General features: G+C 40.3%; 1 protein-coding gene across 1 annotated transcript in view; it reads left to right on the forward strand.

Annotated features, from left to right (window-relative positions):
* Positions 1-10,148: 10,148 nt before the first annotated feature.
* Positions 10,149-13,656, forward strand: part of SRFBP1 (serum response factor binding protein 1) — a 69,656-nt gene continuing 66,148 nt past the window's right edge. Inside the window, 2 exon segments of the mRNA XM_029965467.1 lie at positions 10,149-10,224; positions 10,227-10,264. Coding sequence (XP_029821327.1) covers positions 10,149-10,224; positions 10,227-10,264 — 114 coding nt within the window.

A 13,656-nucleotide genomic window follows, 5' to 3' on the forward strand; every position in this document is an offset into this window, starting at 1 on the left:
CTTGAATTTTATAAAATGATATGGCTAAGTGGATGAAAATTTACATGAGCTGAAGTCAAATTCTTTACATGTGAAGCCTATTTTGCACTGCAGATTTCCAATACAATTTCAGCCTAGATTTCTTGATTCCCAGGTGAGTTATGCTCAGCAAGGAGTTTTTGTCAGTTTTTAACTTTCAGCAGCACTGTAACTGGCTTACTTGACACTCACATAAATTAAAGCAACCTGATAGTCTGCTGCCACCAACTGCAGAGAACAATTCAGTGGCTAAGGACTATCCCGACCTTGCTTCTTCCCAAGGAGCTTCCATGTCAGAGTGAGGAGTACATTTAGAATCCATTAGCATTATTTAACCCTCTAGAAGTTAAGCCGAGAAGTCATATGGAGGCTTAGCTATCAACTTTCTATCTCCCTTCCAAGACTATTGCATTGCACAACTCTCATTCAGAGTCAGGTCCTTCACCTATCAACAAAATGAAAGAAGAATCAGAAATCAGAAGGACTGACATGACCTTCCCTTGGAAACCAGTGGTTAAAATGTTGTTAACGCAATAGATAAGCCACGAAACTAAAAACATAAATGAAATTTATTTCTTTGCTTTATCACAAATTTGAGCAAGAACTTTGAGCAAACCACTTAGGACCTTAGCAATTCAAATTCTTAAATACTGAGCAATCTGAAAAGACCTTATTGCCATGGCTGTTATGGTACTCTTTTTCTCCAAAGTTCTCCCAGAGGTAGATAATGCAATATTGGACAGCAAGAAATCAGACAACGAGAAATCATTTCACAGAGTTTTTTACTCATATATTCACTCGAAAATTGCAGTTCAAATATGCTCCTTTCTGATTGGACCATCACAAATATACTTGCTGATTTTCCAGGCAGAACTGCCATGAGCAGAAGAACCACATTCAGATATTACTCAAGATACTGTTACAGGTTATAGAGATTTTGTACGTTGATTGGCAGAGAACCCAACAAAATCTCTATGTACATGTATTTCTTCCTAAAATAACTGCTATTCATTCAGAGTGGTATATTACCATAACTGCCACCAGTTATGGATATTTACTTATGGTGTCCACTTTCAGGAGAACTCATATGCAAATTTACTATATCAAGCCAGTCATCCCTATACAAAACTAATAAAAACAAAAAATACTGTGAATGAAAGATTGTCTGCCACTGTTGTCAACACTTTTGAGAGTTTTCTGTTGCAACAGACACAACAGAGAAGCCAAGTAACTCACTTAGCTACTCTCCCATCTCTATTTGCTTCAAAAGAAACAAAATCTATGCTGCACTAACTAATCTATGCCTGCACTAACTTATCTGTGCAGAGGTGTTGCAGCAGCATTATGAAGACCTGTGAATGAATTCCTCAATATTTTTATCAATAATACAAAAGACTTTTCTATTTATTCCCTCATGCAATACCAAAACAAAGTCACAGATTCATGGCACATATGTGCACACACACACACACACACAACAGTCAAAACAGTGGAAAAACAATAAGAGCTAATGTTTTATTAGCAAGCTTAACAAATTCACTAATGCTAAAAAAATCAAGAAAAAAGCGAGTAAGAAATTCAAATATTCTTCCTATAGCTAAAATAAATTAAAATGCAGAAGTTAATAAAATTGCTGGAGTGCTAGCTGGAAACTTCAATGTATTTGCAAGAAAAATGAAAAAGAAAATAACCCAAACCAACAGACGATATCACTTTCATATTCTGTGTCACAGCTTATTGCATCTAAGGCAGGCTTTTATTTCAGAAATGAAAGTTAGAAACAAGGTCAGATGTATATAATTTAGGCAATTTAAAAAAAAAAAAAAAGACAGGAAAAAAAATCAGGAAATCCCTGAAAATCACTAGGTGGAACCTCTATTCAGTATAGTCTTCAATGAATCAAAAAGCCAGGCCTAATTTCTTCCAAGTGTGAAGAAAACCATGGAAGATGCCTTAACTATTTATGCAGGAACACCATCCACGAGTCTTACATGTTCTAGGACATTCCTCTACTCACTTGCTACAGACAGGAAAGTCCACCTTCTTAGAAAATTATGTCAGAAAAAGAAAAATCAGAAATAGGAATGCATTCTCTTTCATACAAATCATTCAAGTATGTTGGTTAACATCTCTTCATCATTGCAGTACAAAGCCTTTTATTGACAGAAATACTAGATTCTACTATAGGTATGTTTCCTAAAGATATGACATTAAAGTTGCTCAAAAGAATCCCAAAGAATTGAGACCTGCATCATAAACACTGATCTGTTAGGAACTGCAAAGACTCTTCTTTCCATCACTTACCTATACTCTCTTTCAATACAGAAAAATAAACACCAAAAACTTACTTATATACTGGGTTTTGATATTATCAGTTTGCACCCACTGCCCCTTGTCCACTACTTACATCACATATTTATACACATTGCCAAGATCCCCCTGAGCTTTCTCAGGGCTGAGCAGCCCCAGCTCTTTCACCTGTTCCTTGATATTCTAGTCCCATAGGCGTCCTCATGACACCCGCCTCCCCTTGACTTCAGCCAGGATGTCCATACCTTTCTGGCATTTGGAAGCCCTAAAATGGGCTGAGCATTTCAGAGGTGTATCATCAGATCTGAGTAGAGGAGAAGGATCATGACCCTCAATCTCCTGGCAATACCTTTTCTAACATAACCCAGGAGACTTCTGGCCTTCTTTGTTATGAGGGTGCATTGCTGGCTCATAGTCAGTCAGTGTCTACGGGGACATTAAGGTCCTTTCCTGCAGAGTTACTGTCCAGCATGTCAGCCATCAGTCCTTAGAATTCAGGAAATTATGTTGTTTTCACTTGTTTCACAGCAAACATTCAGCAACTGCTTTGACATGGGAAAGACATCAGATTTTTTTCATCATTTTGTGGCTTGAAAGCTCAGTATATTTAATCTTTGCCAAAGGATCACATGTTATTAAATAAACCCTGAGTAAATCACATAATGTACTCTTGCAGTGATGTGGAGTGCTTTTAAATGAAATACTTTTTACTGGTTGTGCTGGTTCAACAACCTTGTAAATTAAGAAGCCTTATTAATTTTTCATCTGTGTTTTTCAACTCCACTTTTAAAACCCCAAAAACATGATTCTGCTAACACTGCTGCAGTTGGAGATTCATTAATCAGAATTTTCACCACAGACCCTTACTCTCAAAGTTGCATCATAAAATTGTGCTTAGGTATTAATATCAGCTTTCTAAGACTAATGGTAAATTAGTTCTAAGCCAGAATCACATTAAAAAAAATCAACAAAAAACCCACTGCCCAACTTTAAAGCCCAGACTTCCAGCTTTTTTGTTCCTTTAGGTAGTATAAAACAAAAAACAGCCTGTTTTATAAACCAGGTATTGAAGAGAGATTATCCAAAACTGTTTTATTTTGCTCATTTTAATGAAAGAAATGACAAAGTTATCTTTGAAAACTTGATACTACAAATGAATATCTATTGATTGGACTTTACAGAAAGTAGAATTTTCTGTTCTGAAGTTGCTACAACCCAGCTGTTATATTATATGTATCCTTAAATTCACCAGAAGTGTAGTTTCCTATTAAAAGCTGTAACAGATGACCAAGTGAAAACATACAAGGACAGCTGAAGAAATATATATGAGAACATAAAATGCAGTATGCACCTAATATTGCAACTTGTTCTTAGCTACTCAAACTTTTTAGAACCTCCATTAGTTCTGTGATTATGCTCGTAAGTGATAGCAGCTGTTTCTTTAAAGCCAGAAAACCAATGACAGAAAATTTGAGTGTTGCAAGAGCCACTGTGAATAACTAATTACTTTATGAAGACTCATAGTGCATTCTAAACTTTTGTTTATATTCTGCCGATTTTCTTGGGGAAAAAAGTAGATTTTTTTTTTCTAACGTAAATTTAGTTTACTTTGAAAATAGGATATGAGGAAACAATGCCTTCAAAAAAAACTTGGGTTGAAACACAACCATCTTTTGCACATCCTGGTAAAAATAAGTGCTAATTAGCAGACTGAAAGAAATTCAGAGAACTTATATTGTTAAAATTTGTTCTCATATGTCTTTTATCTTTCTCATATATCAAAACTATTAGCGTCAACACTGAAACATAGTTCTCATTAATCAACACATAACAATATTGAGCAAATATGCAGTTACCAAAGAAGTACTCTTTATAATCATTCGCATTAGTAAACTAAAGCTTCTCTTTAAAAGTGAGAAGCCTCCACCAGATCACCTTCTGTCTGTGGAGTTTGATGAGTTCATTTGACTTGACTCCTGTGAGAGAGGAATTCTAGCTGAATTGTGCTAGGCTTCAGACTTAACTCCTACATCAGTTTTAAAGGGAAAAGAAAAAAGAGAGCAAGATTGGTTAGTCAGGTGTCCCTTAGAAGGTGAGACTCCAATTCCCCAACTGCTTTTGTGCATGAAAGATGACACTGACTCAAAAACTGACTTTTAATTGCTGAATTTCTGAACTTTTCTTCACAGCTACAACAATGATACCCATGCCAAGATTCAGCCCACCTAACTAATTGTGGTATTTAGGCTAAGAATCTACTCACTTCTATTATCCTCAGCAACATGGTCTTAGATTAATTTAACTGATTTCTGGAAGTATCCCTATGTGTCCCTCTAAAAGAAATGGGAGAGATAATTAATGCATTTTGACTTCTGCCTGATTAAACATCTTGTTTAAAAGCCTAGCATTGGGTGTGATGAACTTTGGCCTTCAGACTTTTCTATACAGAAAATTTATGCTTACAAAATTAAAATTTGGTCACGAAACATAAGAAATTAATTCAAATTTCTAAAATTTACTTATTAGAAATGACTGTCAGGTTTATGGGGCGTTCCCTGGCACACTGCTGTTGTACGCGGTTTAGTTGACAGGGGTTGGGAATCAGGAAGTACTTGGCCTTTCAATGTATTTTAACTGGTAAAGACTGAAAGTTTTGGCACAGTTTGCCTTCACTTTCAAAGCTGTAGTAAAGACAGAAAAAATCTCCTGGACTCCTAGTGCAGAGAGAGGTTTTCATGGAGTCCATTTCATACATGGTTGCACCACTCTGGGATATTCTTATGTCCAAGTTCCTGCAGCCAACTAGGACTACACTTGTTTAAAATTGTGATTCTCATGAGAGAGCTAGTTTGATCTTCACATCCAAAAATGCCCTGGAAAATCTGTCCCCAACTTCCTTTTCAGCTTCGATTTGGCTTTGCAGTACCAATTTTCAATCTGCAGTCTGCATTTAGGTGTAATGAACATTTATTTTCTTAACTGTTTGCCTGTAGGTAGCCAACCTGAATCCAAAGGATTCCTCCAGTCTGAAGGAATATTTCTTTAAAGACATTCGAAAGACTGGCCTGGCTACAGTGAAGTAGACAGAAGGAGCACTTTCTACATAAGTTCAGGCTGTAGCGGAGGGACAAGAGCCACTTCAGAAAACTTCAGGGAAATGACCGTCTCTCTTTCCTCTAAGGAAAGAACTAGGACAAATAGATGTTTCTGGCTTGTAATGTGAAATGCTGGGTTGTCCTTAAGAAAACTAGCTTTCTCTCAGAATGCCCCCAGCACCAGCCATCTGCAATGTGGTTGATCCCAGCCATGGTTTTAGCAGAGAGGGCTGTTGAAAACCTGACATTCTGACCCTGTGTCGGCTTGCTCTGATTTTTGCAAATCCCTGCCAAAAAAGTTGCTCAAGTCTCAGACTCCACCTGTTTGAGCTGTCTGGGAAAGCACAGCAGTGTGAGCAATGTCCCAAAGGGAGCCTTTGAGCACATGCTCCTTTTGTGGCCTATTGACAGGTTTGACTGCAGATTTATTTAAAATGGAAGATTAGTTCGTCTAAGATTATATATGTTAGTATTGAACAGTCGCTTGTTTAGTTAAAACTGAAGGCTATTTCCTGTAATATTATATAAGTTCTATAATAGAATCATAGAATCATAGAATACCCTGAATTGGAAGGGACTCGCAAGGATCATCATCCAAGTCCAAGTCCTGGCCCTGCACAGGATCACTCCAACTGTCACACCATGTGCCTGAGAGTGTAGTCCAAACACTTCTTGAACTCAGACAGTGTTGGTGCTGTGACCACTTCCCTGGGGAGTCTGCTCCAGTGCTTGAACACCCTCTGGGTGAAAACCTTTCTCCTAAAATTCAACCTAAACTGCCCCTGCCATTTCTTTGCCAGTTTCCTCCCATTTCCTTGGGTCCTGTCACAGGTTACCAGAGCAAAGAGATGAGTGTCTGCCCCTCCCTCACGAGGAAGTTGTAGACTGCAATGAGGTTTCCCCTCAGTCTCCTCTTTTCCAGGCTGAACAAACCAAGTGACCTCAGCAGCTCCTCTGTATGGCTTCCCCTCAAGGCCCTTCACTGTACTGGCAGCCCATAAATACATGCTGCCTTGCAACATGCGCACAGGCAGCTGCTCTCAAAGGAGAGAAAATGGTCCAGAAAAATGCATTCAAACACTGAGAATGCATGCCAAAATATCAGAGTGAAATATTGAAATGAAAGGAAGAAATGTCAGAACAAAGCATCAAAGTATGAAAGTGTTATATGCGGCAATGCCTCAAAGCATCCTGACCATGACAAGCTGACAAGAAAATTTTGGCTTAGAATGAATTTAAGTCAGAAAACAGTATGACAAAGGGCCAATGAAGAAGCTGTGAGGCACAAAGATTCTTAACTCTGGAAGCCCACTGAGGTTTAAAAAGGGAAAAGAAACAAAATCACTTATTTTCATCAACGACTGACTGACAAGAAAACAAAATCGTTGGATGAAGAAGGACCAGAAGTATGTCATCAGGTCCTACAAGAAACTTTCAAAGCAAGTTATTTCAGTGTTCAGAGGAAAACTGAAGTTATGACCCAGTAAACTAAACAAGTAACGACTCTAATTGATGTGACGCCAGGCTGGCATTGGTTAGATTCACAGAACCACAGCTGGCTCCCTGGTCCTGCTTTTGTCTTTCTCTTTGCTAATATGCACAATGGAATTTAAGACTGGCATATCTAGGGATTAGTTTTGCATGAAATACAAGTGTGGTGGTTTGAAACTCCCAAGAATCTAATTTTTAAGTTCAAGCCCCCCTCCCACAGTTTGTCCCTGTGAGAGGGTTGAGTGATGGTATGGACTTGATATCTTTTTCACCCCATGTGGAGAGTTTTCAGACAAAACACAACCATTCGTTATTGGGGAAAGGGGAAAATATTTACAAAGGTTTATTTACACCCACATATATATTTACATTAATTAAATTTCTCCTTTTCTTCAATAAAAGTCCAGGAAGAAAAAAGTCTTTCTGTCACTTCTCAGGCCACAGTTCCTTCATTTCAGTTTTTTGTGGCACTGGTTAGTGTCCTTCATTTTCCTGAGGCAGCAGATTTAAGTATGGCAGTCAGGATTTTTGTTCTTACTTTGTGGAAATTCCAACCCTGAGCCCGAGCCTTCAGGGGATTTCCTTGTAGATCTTCACTCCTCTTGGGTTAGAACATTGAAGGCAGCTTTCAGTTCAGTCTTACCAAAGCTTTTCTGCTCTGTCTCAGCTCGCCAGCATGATAGAAACAGCAGCAGCAGCAGCAGAGGGCACGGCCACCTCCTTTGCATTCCGTCCTGGCTCAGCTCTCAGGACAACTCCGGGTTTTCAGTTCCTTTCTCCCTCTCTCTAGCTGCTGCTGCATTTCGGGACTCCCTAAGGGTTTGAAAGTCCACCCCTCCTCTTCAGGAAGTCTCTGGGTTTTGGGAAAGTGACACAGTCTTACCCCAAACCAGCTCTGTTGAGTTTTCCTCTGTTTTGTTGCCAGCTCTCCCTGCTGCAGGAACATCTCTGCGTCTCTCAGCTGGCTTCACGTTATCTCGCTGCTACTGGCTATCTTTTTGGCTTTCAGCCATCGCTGTCTCTGTTCAGGACTGCTCTGCTGCCGCTTTCAATGTCTTCTGCTGCTGCTGACAGTAAGGGAACTCTTCCAGCTCTTGATTATGGGACCCGGTCCAGCTTTGACACTATAGTGGGTCTCCCGTAGCCTCAGCTGGGGGCTGGGGGGCCCTTGGCCTCCAGAGGGGCTCACTGGCCCCCTGCCTCCTCGTGGCTCAGATCATGGCTACCTACCTTCTAAACTATCTTCACCACCTTCTCTTCTGTTTCTGTGGGTATGTAATTTTCGTAGGGCACATGTGGACTATTGATTGGTCCAGTATTATCAGTGGGGCAAACCATTACTACCCCAGAGAAAAGGTTTTTTCAAACCACCACAAAAGGAAGCAGCTCTTTATTTTCCTTGGATCTTTCCTTCTGGAGTTTCTGCATCCAATTTTACACTCAGTGAATACAAATCCAATCTAGATATGAGATCATATTCAGTAATTCTTAAGAATCTCTTGATGGTATTCTGTGTATCACATCCAAGGCTGCTCTACATTCAGACATAGTCAAATTCAGCTCTTTCTCATATAGAACACTATAGCTGCTCGCTATCAGTAAAAAAGATCACTCTATGATGGTTATCTGACTTCAGGTCAACTGGATAAAACTGTCCAAATCAGAATTTCTTATAATGCAGCAGCTGCAGTAAACACCCTCATCTGCAGTTAGAGTCTAGACATTCTATCTACTTTACTGAAATTCAGCTCCTGTTGGAACAAAAGCCCTTTACTAAAATATAAAGGGAAGGTTCAAAGTAGTTTCAGTTGGCTCTTGGCAGAGCCAAATGAAACCTAGGCTGCTACTGAACATCCAGAACCACTTTCAGAAACATCCTAAATGAAACTCAAAAGTAATACTTTGAAGGACTAGCCTTGCCTCACCTCACTTGTAGACTTGATATAAAGAAAGTACAGTCAAAGGTGACTTAGCTGCAGTTCACTTACAAGAGATGCCTAAGTACCAGCTGGAAATCAAACACCAAAATATAACAAGATCCAAATGCTAGATCCCACAGATAAAACGCATTACAGAAACAGCTGACAACAGTTGTATTTGTTTAAATATTCAGACTTCAAAGCAGAATTACAGGCACAACAGTGCCATCCAGGGGCCAGCAAATTGCTGGTGAATGTCCAAAGAATTTCCTGAAACTGATCTTATTTGTATAAACAAAAATGGGGTTATGTTTAAAACAATTTCCCCAAATATTTTCAAATATGATCTCAGTTCTTTTGAATACTGCAACAGATAAACAGCAATGTGAAACAATAACTGATTCATTCTCTAGGTATGCTATGACTTTTCTACAGTTAAGCATGAGTTTTACAAAAGTCTTGTTTCAATAGAAGAATATTTGCAGCAATTCAAATCAACAATTCCTTCTAGCACAATAAACTGGCAATCACGAGAAAAGTTCTGATGAAACTTTGCCCAGCTTCTCAGACTGAGACATCATGAAATCCAAAAACATGTGCTCAGCCACACATCACTAAAGCTACTTAAAATTACCCACTTATATAAAATTTTGCACAACAAAAGCTTCAGGAGGCACAATTTCTATACAACTCATAATCTGCCTTCTGCACTACTGGATAATTCAATGTTAGAAGTGTAAAGCACTTTGAAAATGGAGGCTTTTTTGTGGAGTAGGGGAGATGGAGCAAAGTCTACACATACGGCAGTGGGGACCGTTCACCGCTGTAACCCAGCAGCAACACTGTGGGAAAAGCAAGAATCTCAGGATATTTCTAAGATTATAAACTACTCGGAGGGGCAGACGTCACTTCAGTTTAAGGATTTAGGGGAGTACACCTCTTTAGGCCTTTGATTCAGCCAATTCCGCAGCACGGGGCACGGTGGGAAGTTTCAAGTTTAACCTCGTGCGAAGCCAGCTCTTCTCCAAGAGCGGCCCCTGGCGCCTCGGGCAGGTCAGGTTCGGGATCCTCCTCCCGCGCACGCCGCACATCACCCCCGAGAACCAGAAGGAAACCTTTTTTACCCCGCTTTCTGAACAGGGACGCGGGGCAGGCCCGGACGGGCCACACCCCCGGGCGGGGCGGGGCACGAGCGAGCTCGCGGGGCGGGGCCGGAGGGCGCGGGCGGGGCCGGAGGCGCGGCGGGGCGGGCCGGGCGGGAGGCCGCGGGCGGGGCGGGGCGGAGCACGGAGGGCGGGCCGAGGACGCGGGGCGCATGCGCGCACTTTCGGTTCTGGTGGCCGTGCTGTGGCGTGGGGAGCGAGCGGGGCTGTGCGGGGCGCCGCGGGCGGGGACGGCACCATGGCTCCCGTGCTGAACCTCAACAACGAGGTGAGACCCCGCTCCTCGGGGGTGGCGGTGGAGCGGCCGGGTGGACGGGTGCCGGAGGCTCGGGCGGGAGGGCCCGGCGGCGCAGGGAGGCAGTGGCCGGAGGAAGGGGCCGGGGCACAGGGTGGGCACCGACTGGTCGCCCTGCAGGCGAGTAAGGTCGACATTGATTCTCTCCGAGGCCCGCGTGGCCGCCTGGAGCCGTAGGGAATGCCCCATGTGGCCTCAGATGGCTGGGAAACGCATCCCGCTCAGCGAAAGGGCTGCGACGCAAACAAACCCCCGATTTGTGAGGATAAGCTGCTTTTCGGGGAGTGCCCCGCAGCCGTCGCACGTGTTCCTCAGTGTGGCATCCTCCCTGTGGGCCTCGTTTGGTCGCTCCTGTGTTTGCGCTCATACCGACGTTTTCCCCGTGTTTCTCATGGACCCACCGAAGACCGGGCTACCTGTCTCCTGGATAGCAAACATATGATGTTGCCTTATTTTCTTGCAGGTGGAGGGACTGAGAATAAAAAAATCAATGTGTTAGAGCTAACTTTTTCCTATTCTGAAAGAAACTTGGTGTTTAATATTTATTTCAGAATATTTTTCCCACTCCATGGTGTAAATTCACTTAGTCAGGGGTGTTTCGCTTTGTGGTGTGGTTTGGCTATGCATTTGCAAATCATCCTGCACAATAAGCCTGACACAACTAAAGTGGCCTCATTTTTAGGTATTGCACCAACAGTTTAAAGTAGCTGACAGCTCAGCTATGTGTGGTATCAGCATCTGCAGCTGTCATTGTGCACTTCCAGAATTCCTACGTAATTAACAGTTTGGTTAACATTCATATTTGTCATCAGCAGGACAAAAATGACTATCTTCGAGGCACATGGTAACTTGGAGACAGGTTGATTTGCATATTGATTTGCAGATCAAGAATTTAGCATGTTCACCAGGAAAAATGTTTGATAATATGTAAAATACAGATATTTACTCAGTAATTTATTGCAAGTTTTTGGTCCTTGCAGTTCACAAATATAAGGTCAGAAATTAGTCATTTCACATTGAAATATGACAGTAAATCACCAAAGAAGAGGTTATCTCATTCATTGAAGAAGAGGTTTTTTTGATTGATCAAGTTCAGGTGGTGTTTCATAGTCTTTCACCACAGAGATATTAGTATAACAAGGATGAAAACAGAAGCATTATTTGACTGAGGAGTTTTTAAGAAAAAGAATACAATGAGTTTCTGTACAAAAGTTTGGATAGGTTCAATAAGGACGTTGGGGATACCTTTTCATTGTATAGTTCAAACATAACCCTTTCCTAAGAGGAAACTGAAAGTAAGTTCTTATATTTTCTGGAGGTGAGAGTTTTCACCAGAGCTTGAACAAAAAGTTGACACTGTAGTAACAGGTCCATCCAACATGTAAAGTAGTACAGAGATTGAAATCGTGGATGCTGTCTTTTCAAGAGGGACAGAAGGTAAGGCTGGCTTACAGTAGGATGGTGAATAGATTGAAAAGTGTTTTCCATTTCTATGCCGATGCCCTTTCATAAGTGTCAGAGCTGTGTTAATTACTGCAGTTGTTAGTCATAAAATGTGAAATAAATAAAATAAATACCTTATTTACTAATACTTGGGTATTTGCTACTTTTGTAACAAATACCCTCTGTGTATTTGTTACAGGGATGCCCTTGCAAGAATGCATTTTACTAGTAAAGACTATATGTATTCCTCTAATAAAGATGAAATGGGGGGATTTGACCATGTATAAAGGAATGATTTTGAAAAGTGCAATCAATTAAATAAACTTTTCTTGTGTATTCTTCCAATTTGCTGAGAGAAAGATGTACTGTAATTACAGGTGCTCTATTCTGTGCACCTCTGGCTTTTTTCAGTCAGCCAATGCTGGGGATCATACTAATTTCTTTCCCCATTAGGCCATATCCAATAGGCATGATGATAGTTGTTGCAGAGACAACTTTGTGACCCTTATGGAGCTGATAAACTTGCTTGTCCTAGCTGGATTTACAGGACTTTAGTGTCTAAGGCAAGCCTAAAAGAAAGCTGGAGAAAGACAAATTAGAAAGGCATGTAGAGGTTGGATGGGGCTTTGAGCAACCTGGTCTAGAGGAAGGCATCCCTACCCATGGCAGGGGGGTTGGAATAAGACGGTCTTTAAGTTCCCTTCCAACCCAAACCATTCTATGAAATTCTGCTGTATTATACGTATGTATTTCAGGTTTTAATTCTGGCAAAGAAAGATTTCTGCAGTTAATTAATAAGCTACCGTGTCCTGCAAAATGGTGGAGTCTTAAGAAATTCTTGGATGAGAGGTTTCAACATTTTCTGTACCAGTTCGTATTTTGTTTACAGGAAGAGCAAATAGTCTAAGAGCAGTGGTTCTCTGTGACATACACTGGCACTTATATTAATGTTAATTGACTTTTATTTTCTGTTACTTTCTGTTTTATGTTTGATACTACTAACTAACAAAACAAAGTTACCAGTGTCCAAAAACATTTTTGTTTTCACTCCTATAAACTATATTGTTATAGGTAAAAGATGTGCAGCATCTGCTTTGTACAGATAAGATATGCTTGTTTAGCTTATCTCTGAATGGAAATACCTACCTACTAGAGTACAGTTCAGTGTAATTTAATGGCAAGTGTTGTTTTAGTACAGCTGTGAAAACAGGAAAAAAACACATCACACTCTTAATGGAATGTTTTGTTAGTACAGTGTAAAAATTAAGCCTTTGGTTCAAATATTGTAATGAAATAAAGTGTATATGTGCTTTGAAATTAAAGGAAATTTAATTGGGTGGTGATTTAGCTTCTAATCACCAAAGAAACTTGAAAGTTGGATATTATTATTATTATTGTTATTATGAAAATCCTCCAAGGAAATAAGACAAATAAAGGACTGTGATGTCTGTTTCCTTTCTGAGAGTTTTTGAACTCATTGGCTAATTTCAGAGAAATTGGAAAGGAATAGAGACCTCAAAAGTCACTTGGTTTTGAGTTTTTTAATTATAATTTGCTTAGAGAGTACTACATAAAGCAGTATGCTCTCAGCTGTTCTGATGTAATAAGGAACAAAGAATGAAAATGTTGCACTGTTTAGGTGACTGTATGAATGAGAGATTTGAGGTGACTGTACAGCATTAAGGATCCAGGGTGAAAATAAGAGGAAATTGCAATTGTTGTGGTGAGGTGAAATAAGACGGAAAATAAAAGCAAATCAGTCCTAATTTTTGAGTTATTCACAGCATAATTAGTTTAGATAGTCCATTACTCTCTCTTTTTGTGTAAAGTTGTTTATAGCAGTGTAAAAGCTTCAGAAAGTCACACTATTTTCATGTTAACATGTTCTTTTCCTTTATCGCTATTTGAATTTATATAGAGGT

Source organism: Manacus vitellinus, unplaced genomic scaffold, assembly GCF_001715985.3.
Source record: "Manacus vitellinus isolate BGI_N305 unplaced genomic scaffold, ASM171598v3 scaffold_9_pilon, whole genome shotgun sequence".
Taxonomy (NCBI): domain Eukaryota; kingdom Metazoa; phylum Chordata; class Aves; order Passeriformes; family Pipridae; genus Manacus; species Manacus vitellinus.